This window comes from Leucopleurus acutus (assembly GCF_964270905.1).
Source record: "Leucopleurus acutus genome assembly, chromosome: 11".
Classification (NCBI taxonomy): domain Eukaryota; kingdom Metazoa; phylum Chordata; class Mammalia; order Artiodactyla; family Delphinidae; genus Leucopleurus; species Leucopleurus acutus.
This window is the reverse complement of record NC_139152.1, coordinates 7,303,480-7,320,570: the sequence shown is the minus strand read 5'-3', so window position 1 is coordinate 7,320,570 and position 17,091 is coordinate 7,303,480. Positions and strand designations below refer to the sequence as shown.

At 55.3% G+C, this 17,091-nt stretch overlaps 3 protein-coding genes across 4 annotated transcripts in view; 2 read left to right on the top strand and 1 right to left on the bottom strand.

The window, feature by feature from the left end:
• The window catches only part of LPCAT3 (lysophosphatidylcholine acyltransferase 3), a 29,515-nt gene extending 26,493 nt beyond the window's left edge, over positions 1-3,022 (top strand). Inside the window, exons 8-13 of the mRNA XM_082849331.1 lie at positions 234-320; positions 413-579; positions 1,775-1,922; positions 2,000-2,158; positions 2,267-2,395; positions 2,625-3,022. Coding sequence (XP_082705457.1) covers positions 234-320; positions 413-579; positions 1,775-1,922; positions 2,000-2,158; positions 2,267-2,383 — 678 coding nt within the window. The 3' untranslated portion in view covers positions 2,384-2,395; positions 2,625-3,022. The remainder of the gene's footprint in view (positions 1-233; positions 321-412; positions 580-1,774; positions 1,923-1,999; positions 2,159-2,266; positions 2,396-2,624) is intronic.
• Positions 3,023-3,255: 233 nt separating this feature from the next.
• On the bottom strand, positions 3,256-9,013 carry EMG1 (EMG1 N1-specific pseudouridine methyltransferase). 2 transcript variants are annotated; one of them, XM_082849353.1, is made up of 6 exons: positions 8,838-9,013; positions 4,728-4,829; positions 4,477-4,618; positions 4,062-4,120; positions 3,835-3,984; positions 3,256-3,525 (listed from the first exon to the last, which is right to left on the bottom strand). In XM_082849353.1, exons 1-6 carry the CDS (start codon positions 9,003-9,005, stop codon positions 3,412-3,414), a joined length of 735 nt encoding a protein of 244 aa, XP_082705479.1. In that variant the 5' UTR covers positions 9,006-9,013; the 3' UTR covers positions 3,256-3,411. The 2 variants fall into 2 exon arrangements, with proteins under 2 accessions (XP_082705479.1, XP_082705480.1); XM_082849354.1 differs by lacking the exon at positions 3,835-3,984.
• A 238-nt stretch (positions 9,014-9,251) lies between these two features.
• PHB2 (prohibitin 2) lies at positions 9,252-12,980 on the top strand. Its single transcript, XM_082849338.1, has 8 exons — positions 9,252-9,518; positions 9,682-9,766; positions 10,082-10,161; positions 11,063-11,247; positions 11,664-11,793; positions 11,896-11,999; positions 12,414-12,491; positions 12,855-12,980. The coding sequence occupies exons 1-8, from the start codon at positions 9,392-9,394 to the stop codon at positions 12,933-12,935; spliced, it is 870 nt and encodes a 289-aa protein (XP_082705464.1). The 5' UTR covers positions 9,252-9,391; the 3' UTR covers positions 12,936-12,980.
• The last annotated feature ends 4,111 nt before the right edge of the window (positions 12,981-17,091 follow it).

Below are 17,091 nucleotides of genomic sequence, written 5' to 3'. Positions count from 1 at the left end.
AGCACTAGTGTCCCAGGTGCCCGGCTCTGTAGGAGAGGAGTTGAGGACAGCACTGTCTGAGGGCCTCTCCGAGGGGGCTCCCTGCTGGGTCCCCTTGGCCTCTTGCAAAGCAGTTAGGCAGACCGTCGGGGGGACACAGGGTAGTAGTCAGCCACACGTGTGAGGACGGGGAGCACGGGGGCCCCTCCTGGCCTGGCGGTGTCCCTAATGCTCATGCCTTCTCTCCTGTCAAGAACCGCAGCTTCTGGTTCCGCTGCCTGTACATGCTGGTCTGGGGCAAGGTTGTGCTGTACAAATACGTCGCCTGTTGGCTGGTCACGGTAAGGAGAGAGGGCCCAGGGCCGCAGCGAGACGAGCTGCAGGCTGGGTGCGGCGCAGAGCGGCGGGGTCGCTTACGCCGTGGCTCCCTCAGGAAGGCGTGTGCATCCTGACGGGGCTGGGCTTCCACGGACTTGACGAGCTCGGGAGGGCCAAGTGGGACACCTGCGCCAATATGAAGGTGTGGCTCTTTGAGACAGACCCCCGCTTCACGGGCACCATCGCCTCTTTCAACATCAACACCAACGCCTGGGTGGCCCGGTAAGCGCCCAGCCAGGGAGGTCGCACGTCACTTCCTCCAGCTTTCCCCACTTCGGGGGCCCCCCCCATCAGTCACTCTCACAGCCCCAGCCACACCCAGTTTTGTCCCCAACCCAACCTCCCCAAACCGTCCCTGTCTTTTTTTTTTTGGCTGCATTGGGTCTTCGTTGCTGCGCGGGCTTTCTCCAGTTGCGGCGAGCGGGGGCTACTCTTCGTTGTGGTGCGCGGGCTTCTCACTGCGGTGGCTTCTCCTGTTGCGGAGCACGGGCACTAGGCGCGCAGGCTTTGGTAGCTGTGACACCTGGGCTCAACAGTTGTGGCTTACGGGCTCTAGAGCTCAGGCTCAGTAGTTGTGGCGCATGGGCCTAGTTGCTCCGCAGCATGTGGGATCTTCCCGGACCAGGGCTGGAACCTGTGTCCCCTGCATTGGCAGGCGGATTCTTAACCACTGTACCACAGGGAAGTCCCATCCCTGTCATTTTTGAAAGACAGAAACAAGGCATACATGGCCTTAAGTGCTGGGTTTTCACCCCACTTCTGCTGCCAGCCTTATGTTCACAAACACTTCCTCAGTCCCACGCGTGGGGGCACCGTCAGCAGTGTGGGTGCAGGGCCTGCCCCGCTCACCGCTGCAGCGCAGGCCCTCCGTCATTCCCCGTTGTACCAGGCGGGGCCCCGGCTGAGCCTTACGTCTATTTTCTGTCTAAGCCGTGACTCGTCAGCTTCACTGCCTTTCATTCTAAAGTGATCGGAAGGGCTTCCCCGGTGGCGCAGTGGTTAAGAATCCGCCTGCCAATGCAGGGGACACGGGTTCCAGCCCTGGTCCGGGAAGATCCCACATGCCGTAGAGCAACTAAGCCCGTGCGCCACAATCACTGAGCCTGTGCTCTAGAGCCCGCGAGCCACAACTACTGAAGCCCGCGCGCCTAGAGCCCATGCTCCGCAACAAGCCACTGCAGTGAGAAGCCCGCGCACCGCAAGTAAGAGTAGCCCCCGCTCGCCGCAACTAGAGAAAGCCCGTGCGGAGCAACGAAGACCCAGTGCAGCCATAAATAAATAAAGTGATCGGAGGGCACTGCCTCCCCTCCCCCAGGGGGCCCTGTGGGAGCAGCCGCCACCCCTGCACCCCTAAGGGCTCCAAGAACCCAGAGGCAGGATGGATCTGAGTCTCATCCTTTCTCACCCTTCTCTCTAGTTACTTCTTCAAACGACTCAAGTTCCTTGGAAATAAACAACTATCCCAGGGCCTCTCATTGCTATTCTTGTCCCTCTGGCACGGCCTCCATTCAGGGTACCTGGTCTGCTTTCAGATGGAATTCCTCATTGTTATTGTGGAAAGACAGGTAAACATTAAAAGGGTGGTGGATGAAAGGGGCCTGAGAAGGGGTAAGGCGCTGAGCCCTCTCCCCTTCCTCCACAGGCTGCCAGCCTGATTCAAGACAGCCCAGCCCTGAGCAGCCTGGCCTCCGTCAGGGTCCTGCAGCCCCTCTACTATCTGGTGCAGCAGACCATCCACTGGCTCTTCATGGGTTACTCGATGACTGCCTTCTGCCTCTTCACGTGGGACAAATGGCTGAAGGTACACGAGGGCCTGCCTGCCAGGAGGGGAGGGAGCCACTGAAACCTCAGGCAGTGGGGCTGAATCCAGGCCCTCTTGTCTACCGCGGTGGCCTGTATCCCTCCACAGGTGTATAAATCCGTCTATTTCCTTGGCCACGTCTTCTTCTTGAGTCTACTATTCACATTGCCTTATGTTCGCAAAGCACTGGTGCCGAGGAAAGAGAAGTTAAAGAAAATGGAATAATCTATTTCCCTGGTAAGATCCCTCCAGCTGAGCTGAAACTACCGGGTCACAGAAGAGAGCAACAGACTGGGGCGGGGGGTAGTACCGGAGATGCGGGGGGAACCTCACGGGGCCTGCCTTCCAGGAAGCACAGCATGGGGCACTGACTACCCTGAGGTGCGCCCGGAGGGAGCTGGAAGGGCTGCAGACCGGGGACTAGGAGGGCGAGACCGACCTGCCCGCCCGCCTTCTCCCCTTGCAGGTGGCCCAGAGCAGGACTGGTGCAGAAACGACTCGCCTCCCTTTCCACAGCACTCCTTCGTCCCAGAGCACAGAGAACCAGAAGCCAGGGTGCGGGAAGACGGGGCTCCCCCAGCTGTGCCTCTGCTGCCGGCCACGTCTCCATCTGGGGCCAAAGGGGAGACTCTCGTGGGAGGAGTAGAGGGGCCCGTTGTCTCCCCTCTGGGCTCCCCCATGCACGTTGCCTTATCTCTCCCCCTCTAGCCAGGAATCTGTTGTGGTTTTCTTCTGCCAATTTATTATGATTGTATATGTGCCGCTACCTCCGCCCCCCCCATGGGGGGAGGGGAGGGGCACAGCCCCACCTGCTCCACTTTTCTACCTAGGATTGTACCAGATAAAGTCACCTCAGTGTGTTGTTTTTCACTTCTAGCGCTCCTGACTGCCTTCTTTCAGACACAGCCCTCCACATCTGCCATGGCTGAAATAATCAGGGCTCCCTCCTTTAGGGCACAAAGCCCACCTGCGAAGCCCAGGGCCAAACTGCAGACACTGTAACCTCATGTGTCTTCCTGAGGTCTGAGGGGTTACGCCAGGTCACACCATCAGAGGCTGCTGAGCTTAGGAATCCCCAAAGGACAACTAGGTTTGCAAGAACAATGTTTATAAGATAAACAAATAGCAGGTGTACAGCCCGGACCCACGCAAACCCCGGTCTCGGTGCAGGAAGGGGGTCTTGCGGCAGTCAGCTGGGCACCGGGGCGGGGAAGCAATGTCCACAGTCTCTGTGTCAGGGCAGGGTGCTTCTGTCAGATGACGCCCCACGCTTCTTCAAAGGCTGTGGTGAGCTTTGCACAGGTGAGGGCAGCAGAGAGTGGGTAGTTGCTGATGGACACCATCTTCTCTGTGTACTCCACATCCAGCTGGGGAGAGAGCAGTCAGTCAGCCGGCTCTGTCACTCCGTCACAGGTTCAGCCCTTGTCTAGGGCAGGAAAACTACCATTTCCCAGTGCTGTTTAATACCAGTGTGAGCAAAGGACGGAGACGGCCCTGGCTCTGACCATGCCACATACGCCAGCATTCCTCAAAGGATGCGCCCTGGGGGCAGGAAATGGAAGCTTCATCTGTCCCCAACTTATAAGGACAAGGATCATCAAAACACTAAGTGCTCCTGGGATTCTGTCCTGAGCTTCAGCTCCGGGAAGAATCTAAGAGCTGAGCCCAGGCCTTACCCTGCCGTGGGCAAAGGCCCCCACCACAAAGACAACAGGGTCGCCGCTGGGCACCAGCTCCCGCACATCGCCGACGACCGGGGCGGAAAAAGAAGTGCCGATTTTCATGCACCCAACCGGGAAGTGATGTGACACTGGATTCTTAATCACCTAAAGAAAGACAGAAAAATCAGCCCCAGACACATTCCCAGAGCACCACCTCCAACTAGTAGCTGTCAACACCTCACCTTCAAGAGCTTCTGGGGGCCATCAGCTGCTCGAACGCTGAGTTTGTGTAAAAGCTGAACTAGGGCAGAAAAAAGAGTTCAGAGCTAGCCAGAGAGCCTGCCTCTATGCCCAGTAACTTAACCAGGAAGAACCTCAGGTGAGGCGAGCTCCACGCGTGTCTACACGACTGAGACGTCACGGCCAAGCAGCTGTCGAGCACATCGCTGGTTGTGTGGTGACAGGCCCCCTCCCTGCTCCTCAGCCAGGAACCCACGCGGGCTGTACCCACTGTGCGTGGGGAGAAAGCGCAGACCCCCTGTTCTGGAATCAGCCACATGTGCCCCTCCCCCACTTAAAAATGCCACACTTAATTTATCCCTTTGCCTCTCCCTTCATCACTACTGCCAAGTTTAAGTCCTAAGCCTTCTATCTCACCCATGAGGCCACAGAAGCGGTCAAAGGTTCTGGGAATTCGAGTCTGGGGGTTCACTTCAATCAGCACATTCTTCTGCGTGTGGATATAAACCTGTAGCAAGCCAGCCCGGTTCAGGGGACTGTCCATCAGCATCAGTAAACTCTGAGGGAGGCGGAGACCAAGGCACGGTTAAGACTGAAGAGAAGTCACACGCAGCTGCCTTACCTTCCGTACAGAGGCACGGGGGCCTGAGCCCTGTCCCTGGAGTTACCTGGTGAGCTATGTCTGGTCTCACTTCCCCAGGGTCCCGTCCGTTCTTCAACAACATGGACTTGTGCTTGTCACAGCTGAGCAGCTCATACGTCTTCCCCACCTGACGAACAGGGAACAAGGTCAAGAGCAACATAAGCTGCTTTTACCTGGAACAGCGGCTCTCAGGTGGTCCCCAACCAGCAACATCTGGAAACCTGTTAGACAGTCACATTCTCACGTCCACTCCAGACCTACTAAATCAGACACACGGTGTGCGGCCCTGAAAACCGTCCAGGGGATTACTGTGTGGCCACGTCCTCCCCCCACACCCCATCCCATAACTGGTCTTGGAGGGAAAAGGGAGGAAGAGTGCAGCCTGTGATTCCACACAATCTAAACTGGATTGAATTTTTTTAATTTATTTATTTTTGGCTGCGCTGGGTCTTTGTTGCTGCGCACAGGTGTTCTCTAGTTGCAGCGAGCAGGGGCTGCTCTTCATTGCGGTGTGCCGGCTTCTCACTGCGGTGGCTTCTCTTGTTGCGGAGCATAGGCTCTTGGCGCGTGGGCTTCAGTAGTTGTGGCTCGCGGGCTCTGGAGCGCAGGCTCAGTAGTTGTGGTGCACGGGCTTAGTTGCTCCGTGGCACATGGGATCTTCCCGGACCAGGACTCGAACCCGTGTCCCCTGCATTGGCAGGCGGATTCTTAACCACTGCGCCACCAGGGAAGTCCCTAAACTGGATTTCATTTTAAAACCTATGGGTATTGGGCAAAGCCAGTGAGGGATTCTGGAACCAGGCAGAAGTGAGGTTAATGAGCAAGACTGAATGCTTGTTTATCACAAAAGCATTATGTAGACACGGCAAAACATACGCGGTCACTACCCTCAGGTTGCTTAAAACAAACATGCACAAAGAGCTGCAAGTCTGAGCAGGAAGAATGTGAAAATTCTAACGGGGCAAGAGGTAGTTTAACCAAGGAACGTTCTCATAAGTAAAACAAAGAGGGGTGGTTCCAATTTTAAGGCGTGTGAGCAACCGCTAAAAGAAACAACTGCAAATCAGAGCCCTGAGGAGCATTATAGGGTGGTCAATAAAAAGTTTAAAAACATACCAGTAGGAAAAAAAAAAAAAACATACCAGTAGGGCTTCCCTGGTGGCGCAGTGGTTGAGAATCCTCCTGCTAATGCAGGCGACACAGGTTCGAGCCCTGGTCTGGGAGGATCCCACATGCCGCGGACCAACTGGGCCCGTAAGCCACAACTACTGAGCCTGCGGGTCTGGAGCCTGTGCTCTGCAACAAGAGGCCGCAACAGTGAGAGGCTCGTGCACCGCGATGAAGAGTGGCCCCCGCTCGCTGCAACTGGAGAAAGCCCTTGCACAGAAACGAAGACACAACACAGCCAAAGATAAATAAATAAATTTATTAAAAAAAAATACGTAGCTTTCCAAGTACTCTAGTAAAAGACTTTAAAAAAATAAATTAAAAAAAAATAAAAACATACCAGTAAGTACAAACACAGGTTTCGAAAAGGCCAAGTTTTTATGTATCAACACAACATTTGTATGTCCGGCAACATCTTGAGATATGACTCCAAAAAGTTTGGGGGAAGAGGCATATAGATTTTGAAATTAACTGAGTAACTGAAATTACAAGAATGTCACAGAGAGTAAAACAAAGGACCAAGAACTAAGTCCATGGGACACTCTTAGTTATAGAAGAAAAAGAACCTCTTGAATAGAAGAATCTAGTTTTGACCGATTAGTAAGTTATAACCAGGGTTTTCGTTCTCTTAATGGAACAGAATAGAAAACATCAGAGTACTTCAAGTATAGTCATCGTAAGTAAAGGCTTATGGAACTTTCAGCTTCATATAATTGAGTGCGCATACTGGCTCACGATGTAATTTTTTTTACTGTGGGCTGTGGTTAATAAGCTTGAAAACCACTAACTAGAATAACCAGAGAATGAATACCATGTGTATTCTGTAATAGGCACTGGAGATACAAGAATTTTTAAAACCTTATTCTCTGTCCTCATAGCCTTCTAGTGGCAGAGACAAACTAAACAAGCACATGAGTATTTAATGCGAATTGTGATAAACACTACGAAGGAAAACTAAACGGTTCACTAAAGAATTATGAGGACCTGATTTATACCAGGAAGGGAGTCATTTCTATGGGAAAGTAACATTTAACCTAATAACTGAAGAATGAGTCGTCCAATAGGCTCAATAATTGTTAAATGAATCAACATTAAGTAGGAATTAATAAAGCAAAGAGTCGAGTAAAGGGTGCTTGCAGTTAAACAACATTATCTGCAATGACCTTAAGGTATAAGAGAACATAGTGCTTTCAAAGAGCTTAAAGAAGGCCAGTGAGGTTGGAGTACAAAGAATAAATGGAGGGACTTCCCTGGTGGTGCAGTGGATAAGACCCTGTGCTCCCAACACAGGGTTCGATCCCTGGTCAGGGAACTAGATCCCACATGCATGCTGCAACTAACAGTTTGCATGCCACAACTAAGGAGCCAGCGAGCCACATTAAGGAGCCCTGGAGCCGCAACTAAGGAGCCCGCCTGCCCCAACTAAGACCCAGCACAACCAAATTAATTAATTAATTTATTTAAAGGGGGGGATATACGTATACATATAGCTGATTCACTTCATTGTACAGCAAAAACTAAAGGAACATTGTAAAGCAATTACACTCTAATAAAAAATAAACAATTTTTAAAAATTGAAAAAGAATAAATGGAGAGTGCAGGCCCAGATGAGGCTTGCAGAAGCAAGAGGTATCAGCACAAGGAAGACAAAAGCTAACAGTATGGAAGATTTCAACCAGCTATGGAGTCCATCACCCTTGGAGTACCATTAATGACAACTGGCCTAATTTATTCCAGAGCATGCTCTAGGAACTTTAATTTGCCCACAACCTTTTCAACTTGCTAATAAGTAACCTGAATCAAGAATAATAATAACAACTATTTCCAAGTGACAGAAATTATTCTAAACCCTTTCCACATCTTAACTCCTTTAATCCTTCCAACAGCCCAGTAAAATAGGTACTACTGTCATCCCCACAGATATGAAGACATGAAGTGGTTAAGTGATGCTCAGAATTAATAGCCTGGGAAGACAGCGGCAATGAAGTGAGAGATGAATATATGAACCTATAATTAGGTTAGAAATATCAATTATAGAAGAAAATGAAAGGAAACCTGATGAGCTGGTCGTTTGAAAAAAGAAAACAGTTTTCTAAACTGCAAGCTTGATAAAGTGCCATAGTGGTTGAGGAAGAAAAGCTGGAACTGAATTGCACTCGGATTACTATGGCAAGGTACTATTAAAGCACTTTCATTACAGTCCCCCTGCAAAGTATTAACCCCCGCTTTACAAACTAAGGACAAACTTGTTTTCTCAAAATCACACACTTGAAATAAGTGTAAGAACCAAGATTAAAATCCGGGTCTGGCTTCTAAACCAGTGCTATTTCTTCTGGCCCTACTCACTGAACAAGTTTAGTTCTAAACAGTATGAGAAACAATATCAGAAAGAATGAGAACACTGCACAAATTTTTAAGACGGGGAACTGCCGGATTTGTTCGGGAGAAGAGCCCAATGATAAGTAAAAATAAAGATGTGAAAGTATTAATGATAATCTGGTCCAGGCAGTGTTTTGAAATGTACAGTAATATAAAGGAGAGTGACAGACACCTTTCAACGTATTAAAACATTAAGTCCTTACAAATAAAAGGGTGGGAAGACTGAGCTGCAGTAACTACCTTTCCCCTCTACCTAGTAAGCTTGTCTTGGGATGAAGCGGGACGACGCGATGGACGAAACCCCTCCCCCTTAGACGACTCTGGGGTTGGGGATGGGGTTAGGGTTACCATAGAATCCTAGTAAATCAATCGGAAGCAAGCATGTGACGGCTGCAATGGGATTCAAGGGCAAAGAAAACGAGCACTGCCGACCCGTGTTAAAGGAAGAGACAGTCGATTAGGCCACTCTTTCTCCAAAGCATGTTTCACCTGTCTCCGCTTTCTCCATCCACTTTGAGCCCATCACCCTCACCCAACCTGGTCCCATCCTATCGATCTACTAGCTCTGCACCCCCTAGTCCGAAACTACCTTGACTGTCTCCAGACTGGCCCCTTCCAGCACCACAATGAGCCTACGGCCTCCGATCTTGCTTCCCACCCCGAGTCGGGGCCGCTTGGGCGTCACAGCATCCCAGTCCTCTTCCTGCTCCGCGGCGCGCCGCTCACGAGGTTGGAATCCACCACCGGGCGCTGCCATCTTGCAACCGGACCGGAAATTGTGTAACGTCCTTAAACTAGGGCCTCGCTCTCGCCCCAAATGCAAGCTTCCTTCCGTCTGCCATTTTGAAAGTGGGCGCTCGGAAATGGCGACGGCTGGCTGCAGATGCTCCCGAAGCCGCTCTGGGAGGGCAGGGTTCCAGAAAGGGGAGGGAACTTCCAGAGGCGTGCTTCCTGTGCCGCAAGCTCAGGTCCGCCGTAGGCTGGGGGGAGAGTTTAGAAGGGAACGCACTTCCGGTGCCCTTTCTCCCGCGAGTACCTGGGGCCGGACCCTCGTGTGGAGGGTGCGATCCGTAAACTGGAGAGCTGTAGAGGCGGGCCGGCACCCCCTTCGGACCACTGGTGCCGCCGGCCTCAGGACCGAACATGGCCCAGAACTTGAAGGACTTAGCAGGACGGCTGCCCTCCGGGCCCCGGGGCATGGGCACGGCGCTGAAGCTGCTGCTGGGGGCCGGCGCCGTGGCCTACGGCGTCCGCGAGTCGGTGTTCACCGGTGAGCAACCTCAGCCTGCCCTCCGGACTCCGCCCGACGCTTCCCGGACCCCTGCCCAGCCCCGCCAGGTCCCCGCGCTCACCCAGCCCCTCACCCCGCCCCACCAGAGGCTGGCACGTACTCTGAGCCCGGCCTGGGCTGACCCCTACCCCTCTCCCTGCAGTGGAAGGAGGGCACAGAGCCATTTTCTTTAATCGGATCGGAGGTGTGCAGCAGGACACCATTCTGGCCGAGGGCCTTCACTTCAGGTAATGGCGGGCAGAGCGGACTGACCCTGACCCTGACCCTTCACCCTTGAACGCCGACCCACCTATGGCTGTGGGAGGACTTTCAGCGGGATTCCGCGCCGCTCTTTACCTTCCTCACCCCATCTCCCAGAACAGTGCGTGCTGGCGACATCTTCAGGAGCACATACTGTTGTTCTCCGGAGGGAAAAGAGAATTTCTTTTTGACCGTGGTCATTAAGAGGAGGAGCAGGCCAAGAAACACGTGGTGAAGGAAAACCGGACAAAACTAGGGAAACGGTAGTCTCCTAATCCCTGTCCCTGTTCCCTTCCCTCCAGGATTCCCTGGTTCCAGTATCCCATCATCTATGACATTCGCGCCAGACCCCGAAAAATTTCCTCCCCCACAGGCTCCAAAGGTAGGTCTGGGCAGTGGGGTGCCACTGGCAGTAAACAAGGGAGCCTAGCCAGAGACTAGGCAAGATGGGAGTGTCAGATCTCTTGGGCCTTCGTTTCCACCTTTGCAAACAAGCTAAAATAAAGGTACCTGCTTCTGGAGTTCAAGCAGTACATTCTGGACACGCTGTGTGTTTGTACATTTTTCAACTGTTCCTCTTCCCTAACGTGAACTCGGTGAGAGCATTGTTTGTCCTTTGTCTTAGTCACTGCCTAGAACAAAGCTTTGTTTTAAAACCTTTCTTTTAATTCTTTGACTCATTAATCTGCTGGTACGCTCTGTTCTGGGGAAACTTGGCTGCACTTTTCACTGGTGCACCTGTTCCCTCCTAGACCATTCACAGAAGCTGTTGCCTTTGAGATTCCCCAGACCACCCCTTACACACACACACACACACACACACACACACACACACACACACACACACACACACACGTTCACAATGAGGCAAGTAGCTCACCTGTAACGTACTGTTTTGCACGATTTTTAGTGCAGGTTGCTTAATATTCCCAAAACCCTAGGCCCTAAGAAATCAAGGATTCACAAAACACCATCTCTGTTTTCAAGTCCTTACAGTCTAGTTCAGGATTATGGTACAGTGTAACAGCCTAAAGTAGAGTAGCGAAAAGAAAGGTCAGCTTTGCTGGAGGAGGGTTGTGGGTAGAGAAGACTTGACAGTGGACAAGGACGCATTTGGTCTGTGCCGAATCACTCTCCTCCCCGCGGGGCAGTTCCGGACCACAGGGCATTGCCCTGGGTAAAGAGAGAAGCCAGAGGAGAAAATGCTTGAGGAGGGAGGCTTTGCTAGGAAGCCAGGTGAGGCCCCCGTGGCTTTGCCCAGCCACTGCTAACCTCACGCTTAGACCTGCAGATGGTGAACATCTCCCTGCGGGTGCTGTCCAGACCCAACGCCGCGGAGCTTCCCAGCATGTACCAGCGCCTGGGGCTGGATTACGAGGAGCGCGTGTTGCCGTCCATCGTCAACGAGGTGCTCAAGAGCGTGGTGGCCAAGTTCAACGCCTCCCAGCTGATCACCCAGCGGGCCCAGGTCTGGCTCTGGCTCCGGCTCCCATCACCATCTGCGTAGCATCAGCATTTCCCTCCTAGGCCCAGCACACTGGGTGTTAGGAAAGGGTAGTGACCCGAGGTCCGTTGCCGCCAAAAAGCTGTGCAGATGGCCACCGTGGGAAACAAGGAGAGCCAAGATTGGAGCTCGATAGCAGTTAGTGTCGGGCTGCGTGGGAGAAAAGTGGTCCAGGCGTGCATGTGGGGTTGGTACAGCATGGAGGAGTCAGCGTGACCCAAGTCCTTCCCAGCTCAACTGGCCTAACGAGGAACTAAGAAGGGGTTAGCGCACTTTCTGCGGTTCTCCGGAGATCTGGGATTCTGACGATCACAGAAGCACGCCTTCCTTTCGGTTCTCCAGTCCCCTCAACGCCCCTCTCTCCTCCCCCCGGCCCCCAGGTGTCCTTGTTGATCCGACGGGAGCTGACAGAGAGGGCCAAGGACTTCAGCCTCATACTGGATGACGTAGCCATCACTGAGCTAAGCTTTAGCCGAGAGTACACAGCTGCTGTAGAAGCTAAACAAGTGGGTGAGTCGCAAGGGGAGTCAGGCAGGGGTTTCTGAGGAAGCAGGAGGAGGGCTGGGGTTCCTGACACCTTACGTCTGTGACCCCGGTTCTCTCCCGCTACAGCCCAGCAGGAGGCCCAGCGGGCCCAGTTCCTGGTGGAAAAAGCGAAGCAGGAACAGCGGCAGAAGATCGTGCAGGCCGAGGGTGAGGCTGAGGCCGCCAAGATGATATCCTTCTGCTGCAGAGCTCTCAGCCCAGCCCCTGGAACACTCTGCTTCCCACCCGGCCCCGTGGGCTGGCTGATGAGACTAAGGCGAATGCGAACGGTGCTCTCTGACCCCTGGGGGGTTGGGGTGCCGGGTGGGATCTGAAGTCTCAGTGGGGCACCTGAGGCCTGGCTCCTCGCTGTAAGGCAGATCGATAGCACTGCTGGCCTTGCCTCCATCTGTGCTGCTGCCTCCTGTTTCCGGCAGCTGCCTGCGGGGAGGCCTACAGGCAGGGGCAAAGTAGGGCTGGGCACGAGCCACCTGAGCGCAACCTTGGATCTGACAGCCCAGAGGACGGCTGAGTGAGCCGAGTCATAGGGTGCGGCCCCAGCTGAGATCTGGCCTCGTGTGAACCCTTAACCCCACCCTGCTCACCTGGGAGAAGCTCTGGGCAAGAACCCAGGCTACATCAAGCTGCGCAAGATTCGGGCAGCCCAGAACATCTCCAAGACGGTGAGTGTGAGCTCAAGGCCGCCTTGAGGGGGAAAGGTGTTTCTACACATTGAAATGAGGGAATTAGGGTCTTGCGTGTTCGGATTTCTATTCAAACTGGCTTCTCTGACACTCCTCCTCCCATCGAAAATGGCGTCCCCTGGGCGCCCCTGACCTTTTGTTCATGCCTCTTGTGGACCTAATGCATCACAGTTGCTCGCTGCTCTGGATCCTTGTGTGAGCGCAGAAACCGTGGCTGTCACATCACCACTTCGCTGTTCGTAACCCACACGTGTGTTCCACCAGTGGTTACTGAATTGCAACGGTAGGAATCAAGGTCTTTTTTGCTTGGTACAAACATCCATCTTACTTTCTGCCCTGTAGATCGCCACATCACAGAATCGTGTCTATCTCACTGCTGACAACCTTGTGCTGAACCTACAGGATGAAAGTTTCACCCGGTGAGAGGCATGGCCTTCAGGTGGGGTGTTGACACAGAACAAGGGCCGGAGTCTGGCCGCCTGGGCTCTGGAGCCTGTTACCAGCCTACTCGTGTGACCCTTGAAAACACCATGTCTCTGAACCACTTAGAAAAGTGGGTGGTTGACAATTCCTAACTTGAATCTCACAGGATTGATTTTATGCGATCCAGTGGGATTATTCACGTAAAAAGCACTTTAATTATAAAGTTTTTAAGTGAAAAGTGGTAAAAGATGATACTGGCTGTTCCTCCTCGGGAGCTGCTCTGGGGCACGGAAGGATGCTGGGAAAGCAGGGGTGAGAAATGGCAGTGGCCAGGGAGCAAGTCTTCTTCCCAGAGCCTGAGATTCCGGGCTTCCAACGCGCTTGTCTTTTTCTCTTGGGAGCGGAGGAGGGTTTAGAGTTGGGTGGGGCATGAAACTGTCAAGTCACATGTACCTTTCTCTTGTCGTTCTGTGTTCCCTGTTCATCTGGTGACCTGGCGTCCACAGGGGAAGGTAAGTTGATGGTGCATCCTTGTTTCTGTGGGGTCCTGCCTTTTCCCCACCACATCACCTTTCTCACCTCCCCACCCACACATTCAGGGAGGAGGGTAGTTGAGGAGGGAGTGGCCCGAGGTGCTCTGCCTGTCACAGGTACATCCCCCCTAATAATGTCACCGTCTGTCTCATTTCCACAGTGACAGCCTCATCAAGGGTAAGAAATGAACTGCTGAACAAGAACTCCACCCTCAGGGAGGAAGTGGATCTTTTTCTTCCCCGATTTTTGAGGAGCCAGCTTGGGGCCCTACCCCGCCCCCACCGTCAAGTGATGGTTCTTCTGCATCTGTCCTCCCAGCCCTTCTCGGGTGAACAAAGACTGACCATTTTCAGGGGAGTGACTTTCCTCCCTGTGTCGGCCAGAGGTGTTGGGACTGTGTGATTTCCTTCAGGGTTGGTTCCTCCCTCGTGGTCAGAAGCAACAACCACCACCCCAGAGATTCTCAATAAATGTTTATTACTTAATCCGAAGTCAAAGCCTCTGGTGTCTGAACTGGGCTGGGGAGGCACGCATGCGCACGCTCACACCGAGCACTCCTGGGTCCTTCTTCGTCTCTTCCAGCAGGGGGCGCGAGGACACCGGCCGGGGCAGGTAGGGAGAGCCGGGGCCTGCCGCTCTCACCCTGGAAGCCCTGAGCCGGATCCAGAACAGGACCCAGGGTGGGAACTGCGAGTCCTGGAGTCCGAGGCCAGCTGCACTCCCCACCCCTCCCTCCTAAACCGCATCAGCCCTTTGCTTACCAACATCTCCTTTTTTAAAGGCTGGAGCAGCTGTGGCTTTGCTGAGCTAGACCAAAAATCTGATGACCCCAACAGGAGCTGCTTCCTTGGTAACGGCTCCATGCAGCTGTGGGGAGACCACTTGTGCTCATCAGGGGGTTTACGTGTTCAGACGGCTGGCGGACCGTCGCCTGCTGCAGGCTACCCACACTTCAGTCTCTCAGTCAGGGCTCGACCTCTGGAGGTGGGCTCTTCACTCCCACAGCCCTGGGCCCCCAACGGGACAGGCGCCTCCTCCCTTCCCGGCGCCGCCCTCACTGAGGGTCGTTGGGCGGTAGAGAAACGAGGCCGCTGGCTGTGCCCACGTGCCACCCCAGCCGTGCCGGGGCGAAAGTGTAGGTAGGAATCCTGGAATTCTTAGTGGTGGGGTTAGAGGGCAGAGGGCCTGGGTTCACCTTCAGCTGCTTCGGTTTTTGAAGAAAGTAGATTAACTGTCCCCTGCTCTGCAGGTTGTCATGAAAGGGACGGGGAGACCAAAGCAGATGTGGCCGCCCCAGCCCTGAGGAACTGGAAGCCCAAGGTGAGAGGTGAATGCGCAGAACGAGTCCGCCCAAGTCCCATCCACATTTTATTTCCTTCGCATTCCCGAGGCAGGAGGAGGATGGAGGTGCCCAGAGAACCAACGTGTTCCCGAGTGCCGCTGCGTCTCCGAGGCAGCCATTTTGTCTCCTCCCATTGTTTACCTTTCCTAGAGACTTAACCCCCCCTCCCCAAGGGTAAAGGTCAGAGGTTGCTGGTCTGGAGGCCTCCGTGGTCTTCAGGGCTCCGTGAAGGTCACTGCCGAGGGCGCCGGCCGGGGGCCATCTTTACCAGACAGTGTTAGGAGCTTCAGCGTTAGACCATCCAACACTGTGCTGGAAGATGGACCCAGAGCCGGCCACAGGCGTCAGGGCTGAAGCCGGCCATCGCTCCAGGGACCCTGGCCGCAGGCCCGCTGAGGTCCTTTGAAAGTCTGCGAGCCAATCCCCAGCTCAGGGTCAAGCTGTGGGTTCTGGGTCCTCCAGATGACAAATCACACTGGGTTGGGGGAGGGGCTGGGGCCATTGTGTCTCTTCCGTGGGCAAGCAGCCAACAGCCAACCGAGGGCCACCTCTTTCTCAGCACCCTCTGCTCAAGAGGAAGGGGCCTCCAGGGTGGGGGAGGCTCGGGAGTGGGCGTCACGGCCAGCTGGGTGCTGGGGGCCCGGGGCGGTGGGCGTCGCTGGCACGGGGCAGGGGCCTCCATCATTACCCGGCAGTATTAGAGACTCTCAACCAGCACCCAAACACTGCTGGGTAAGACGGGGGCCCCCACCCCACCGCCCGGACGGGCCGGCAGTCCTCGCCCAGGCGCCCGGTGGAGCTGCGGAGCCCTGGCTCCCCTCCCCCACCGCCCGTGTCCCCGGGGACACTTCCGGGTGAGCCCGGCAGCCGTCACCAGGCCCATCCCGGGTTGCTGATCCACTGAGGCCGGGTCAAGGCTTCGGAAGCCCCTCGCCCATCTCTTCCCCGCCCTGAGCCCCCTCCCCGCCCCGCCAGCCTCTCCCTGCCCCCCAGGCACCAGCTCACCACCCTCAGCACCCCCCCACACCCCAGCAGTCCCTCACTCAGCCCCAGGACCCCTCTCCCGCCGGCCTTTACCTGCCACCAGGCCGCCTGCCCCCCAGGGAGCGAGGGCCGTGGAGAGGAGGAGGAATCGAGGCTCGGGAGTCAAGGCCTAGAAGCCGCCCTGGCCTCCACTCTTCCTCCTTCCTTCTCGCCTGCCGGGCAGCGCAGGCTCCTACCTGGGCCCCGCCCGCCGCCCCTGCGCACAGGTGTGTCCTCCAGCCATAGGCTGCACCCCCCGCTGCCTTAACCCCTTCCCTCCCAGCGCCAGCCGCAGGCGCCTCCTCTGAGGCCTGGTCACCCCGGCAGGCCCCGACCCTCGGCCCCTCGGCCGTGGTCTCTCCTCTCCTACCTGCCTCCTCTGCCCCGGGGCCCAGACCAGGGAGCCTGGTGTCGGAGGGACAGAGGGACGGGTTGTCTTCGCCCCCTTCGCCTTCCTCCTTGGCCTCGCCCCACGGCCACTCCCACCCCCGGCTAGCCCCTTCCCCCAGGCCCCTGCCCGAGAGCCTGAGGGCAGAGAGGGCTCAGCTCAGCAGGGACTGGGTTGTGCCCCTGCCCGGTGCCCACCTGTGTGGAGGGCAGGCGGGTCCCCCAGGGGCGCCTCTCTGTCCTCACCCTTAGTATTGGGGTGCCCCCCCCTCCCGCCAAGAGTCCCAAGCTGGCCAGGAGCGTCGGCACTGACCCGGCCGATTCAGGTTCTGATCTGCTCTCCTGCAGCCCTGGCTCTGCTCTCCAGAGGGGCCGGGCACCCCGCCGGGCAGAGCTGCCCCTGGACCCACCTCACAGCCCTGGAGAGTCCAAGTCCCAGCCGCCGGGCAGTCAGCCCGAGGGCGGTGAGAGGGGATGGGACCCGCCTTTCTTTTGTGTGGCTCAAGCTGGGATAGAAAGGGCGTTGCTGGGAGAGGGGCCCTGAGGCCCACAGGTGATGCTCCACCCACGCACCCCCTGGAGGGCGATAGCTCCTGGGAGCTGAGCTGTGTCGCCCAATCCCAGCTCTGCCTTCTCGCACCCTAACACCCCCACACCTTTGTTTGCGTCCTTCTTAATTCTTGTCTGTACTTATTCTATGTTTGTGGACTGTTTCTGGGTCTGCCTTCCCACCAGGACAGGAACTGTCAGGTTCACCATCATGCCCCAGCACTGCTCCAGTGCCTGGGACACAGGGACGCTCAATAAACAAAGTGTATGCTGAGTGAACGACCGCCCAGCCTCAGCGGGCCCAGCAGCAGGGAGCCGGGC

Excerpts from the sequence above, each read along its gene's own strand:
- EMG1 (XM_082849353.1), bottom strand. The coding sequence starts at position 9,005 with ATGGCAGCGCCCGGTGGTGGATTCCAACCTCGTGAGCGGCGCGCCGCG. Across the intron at positions 4,830-8,837 it reads CCAGTCTGGAGACAGTCAAG|GTGGGGAAGACGTATGAGCT; the intron begins GTAGTTTCGGAC and ends CCTGTTCGTCAG. Across the intron at positions 3,985-4,061 it reads GCCCCCAGAAGCTCTTGAAG|GTGATTAAGAATCCAGTGTC; the intron begins GTGAGGTGTTGA and ends GTCTTTCTTTAG.
- PHB2 (XM_082849338.1), top strand. The coding sequence starts at position 9,392 with ATGGCCCAGAACTTGAAGGACTTAGCAGGACGGCTGCCCTCCGGGCCC. Across the intron at positions 10,162-11,062 it reads CTCCCCCACAGGCTCCAAAG|ACCTGCAGATGGTGAACATC; the intron begins GTAGGTCTGGGC and ends CCTCACGCTTAG. Across the intron at positions 11,248-11,663 it reads TGATCACCCAGCGGGCCCAG|GTGTCCTTGTTGATCCGACG; the intron begins GTCTGGCTCTGG and ends CCCGGCCCCCAG.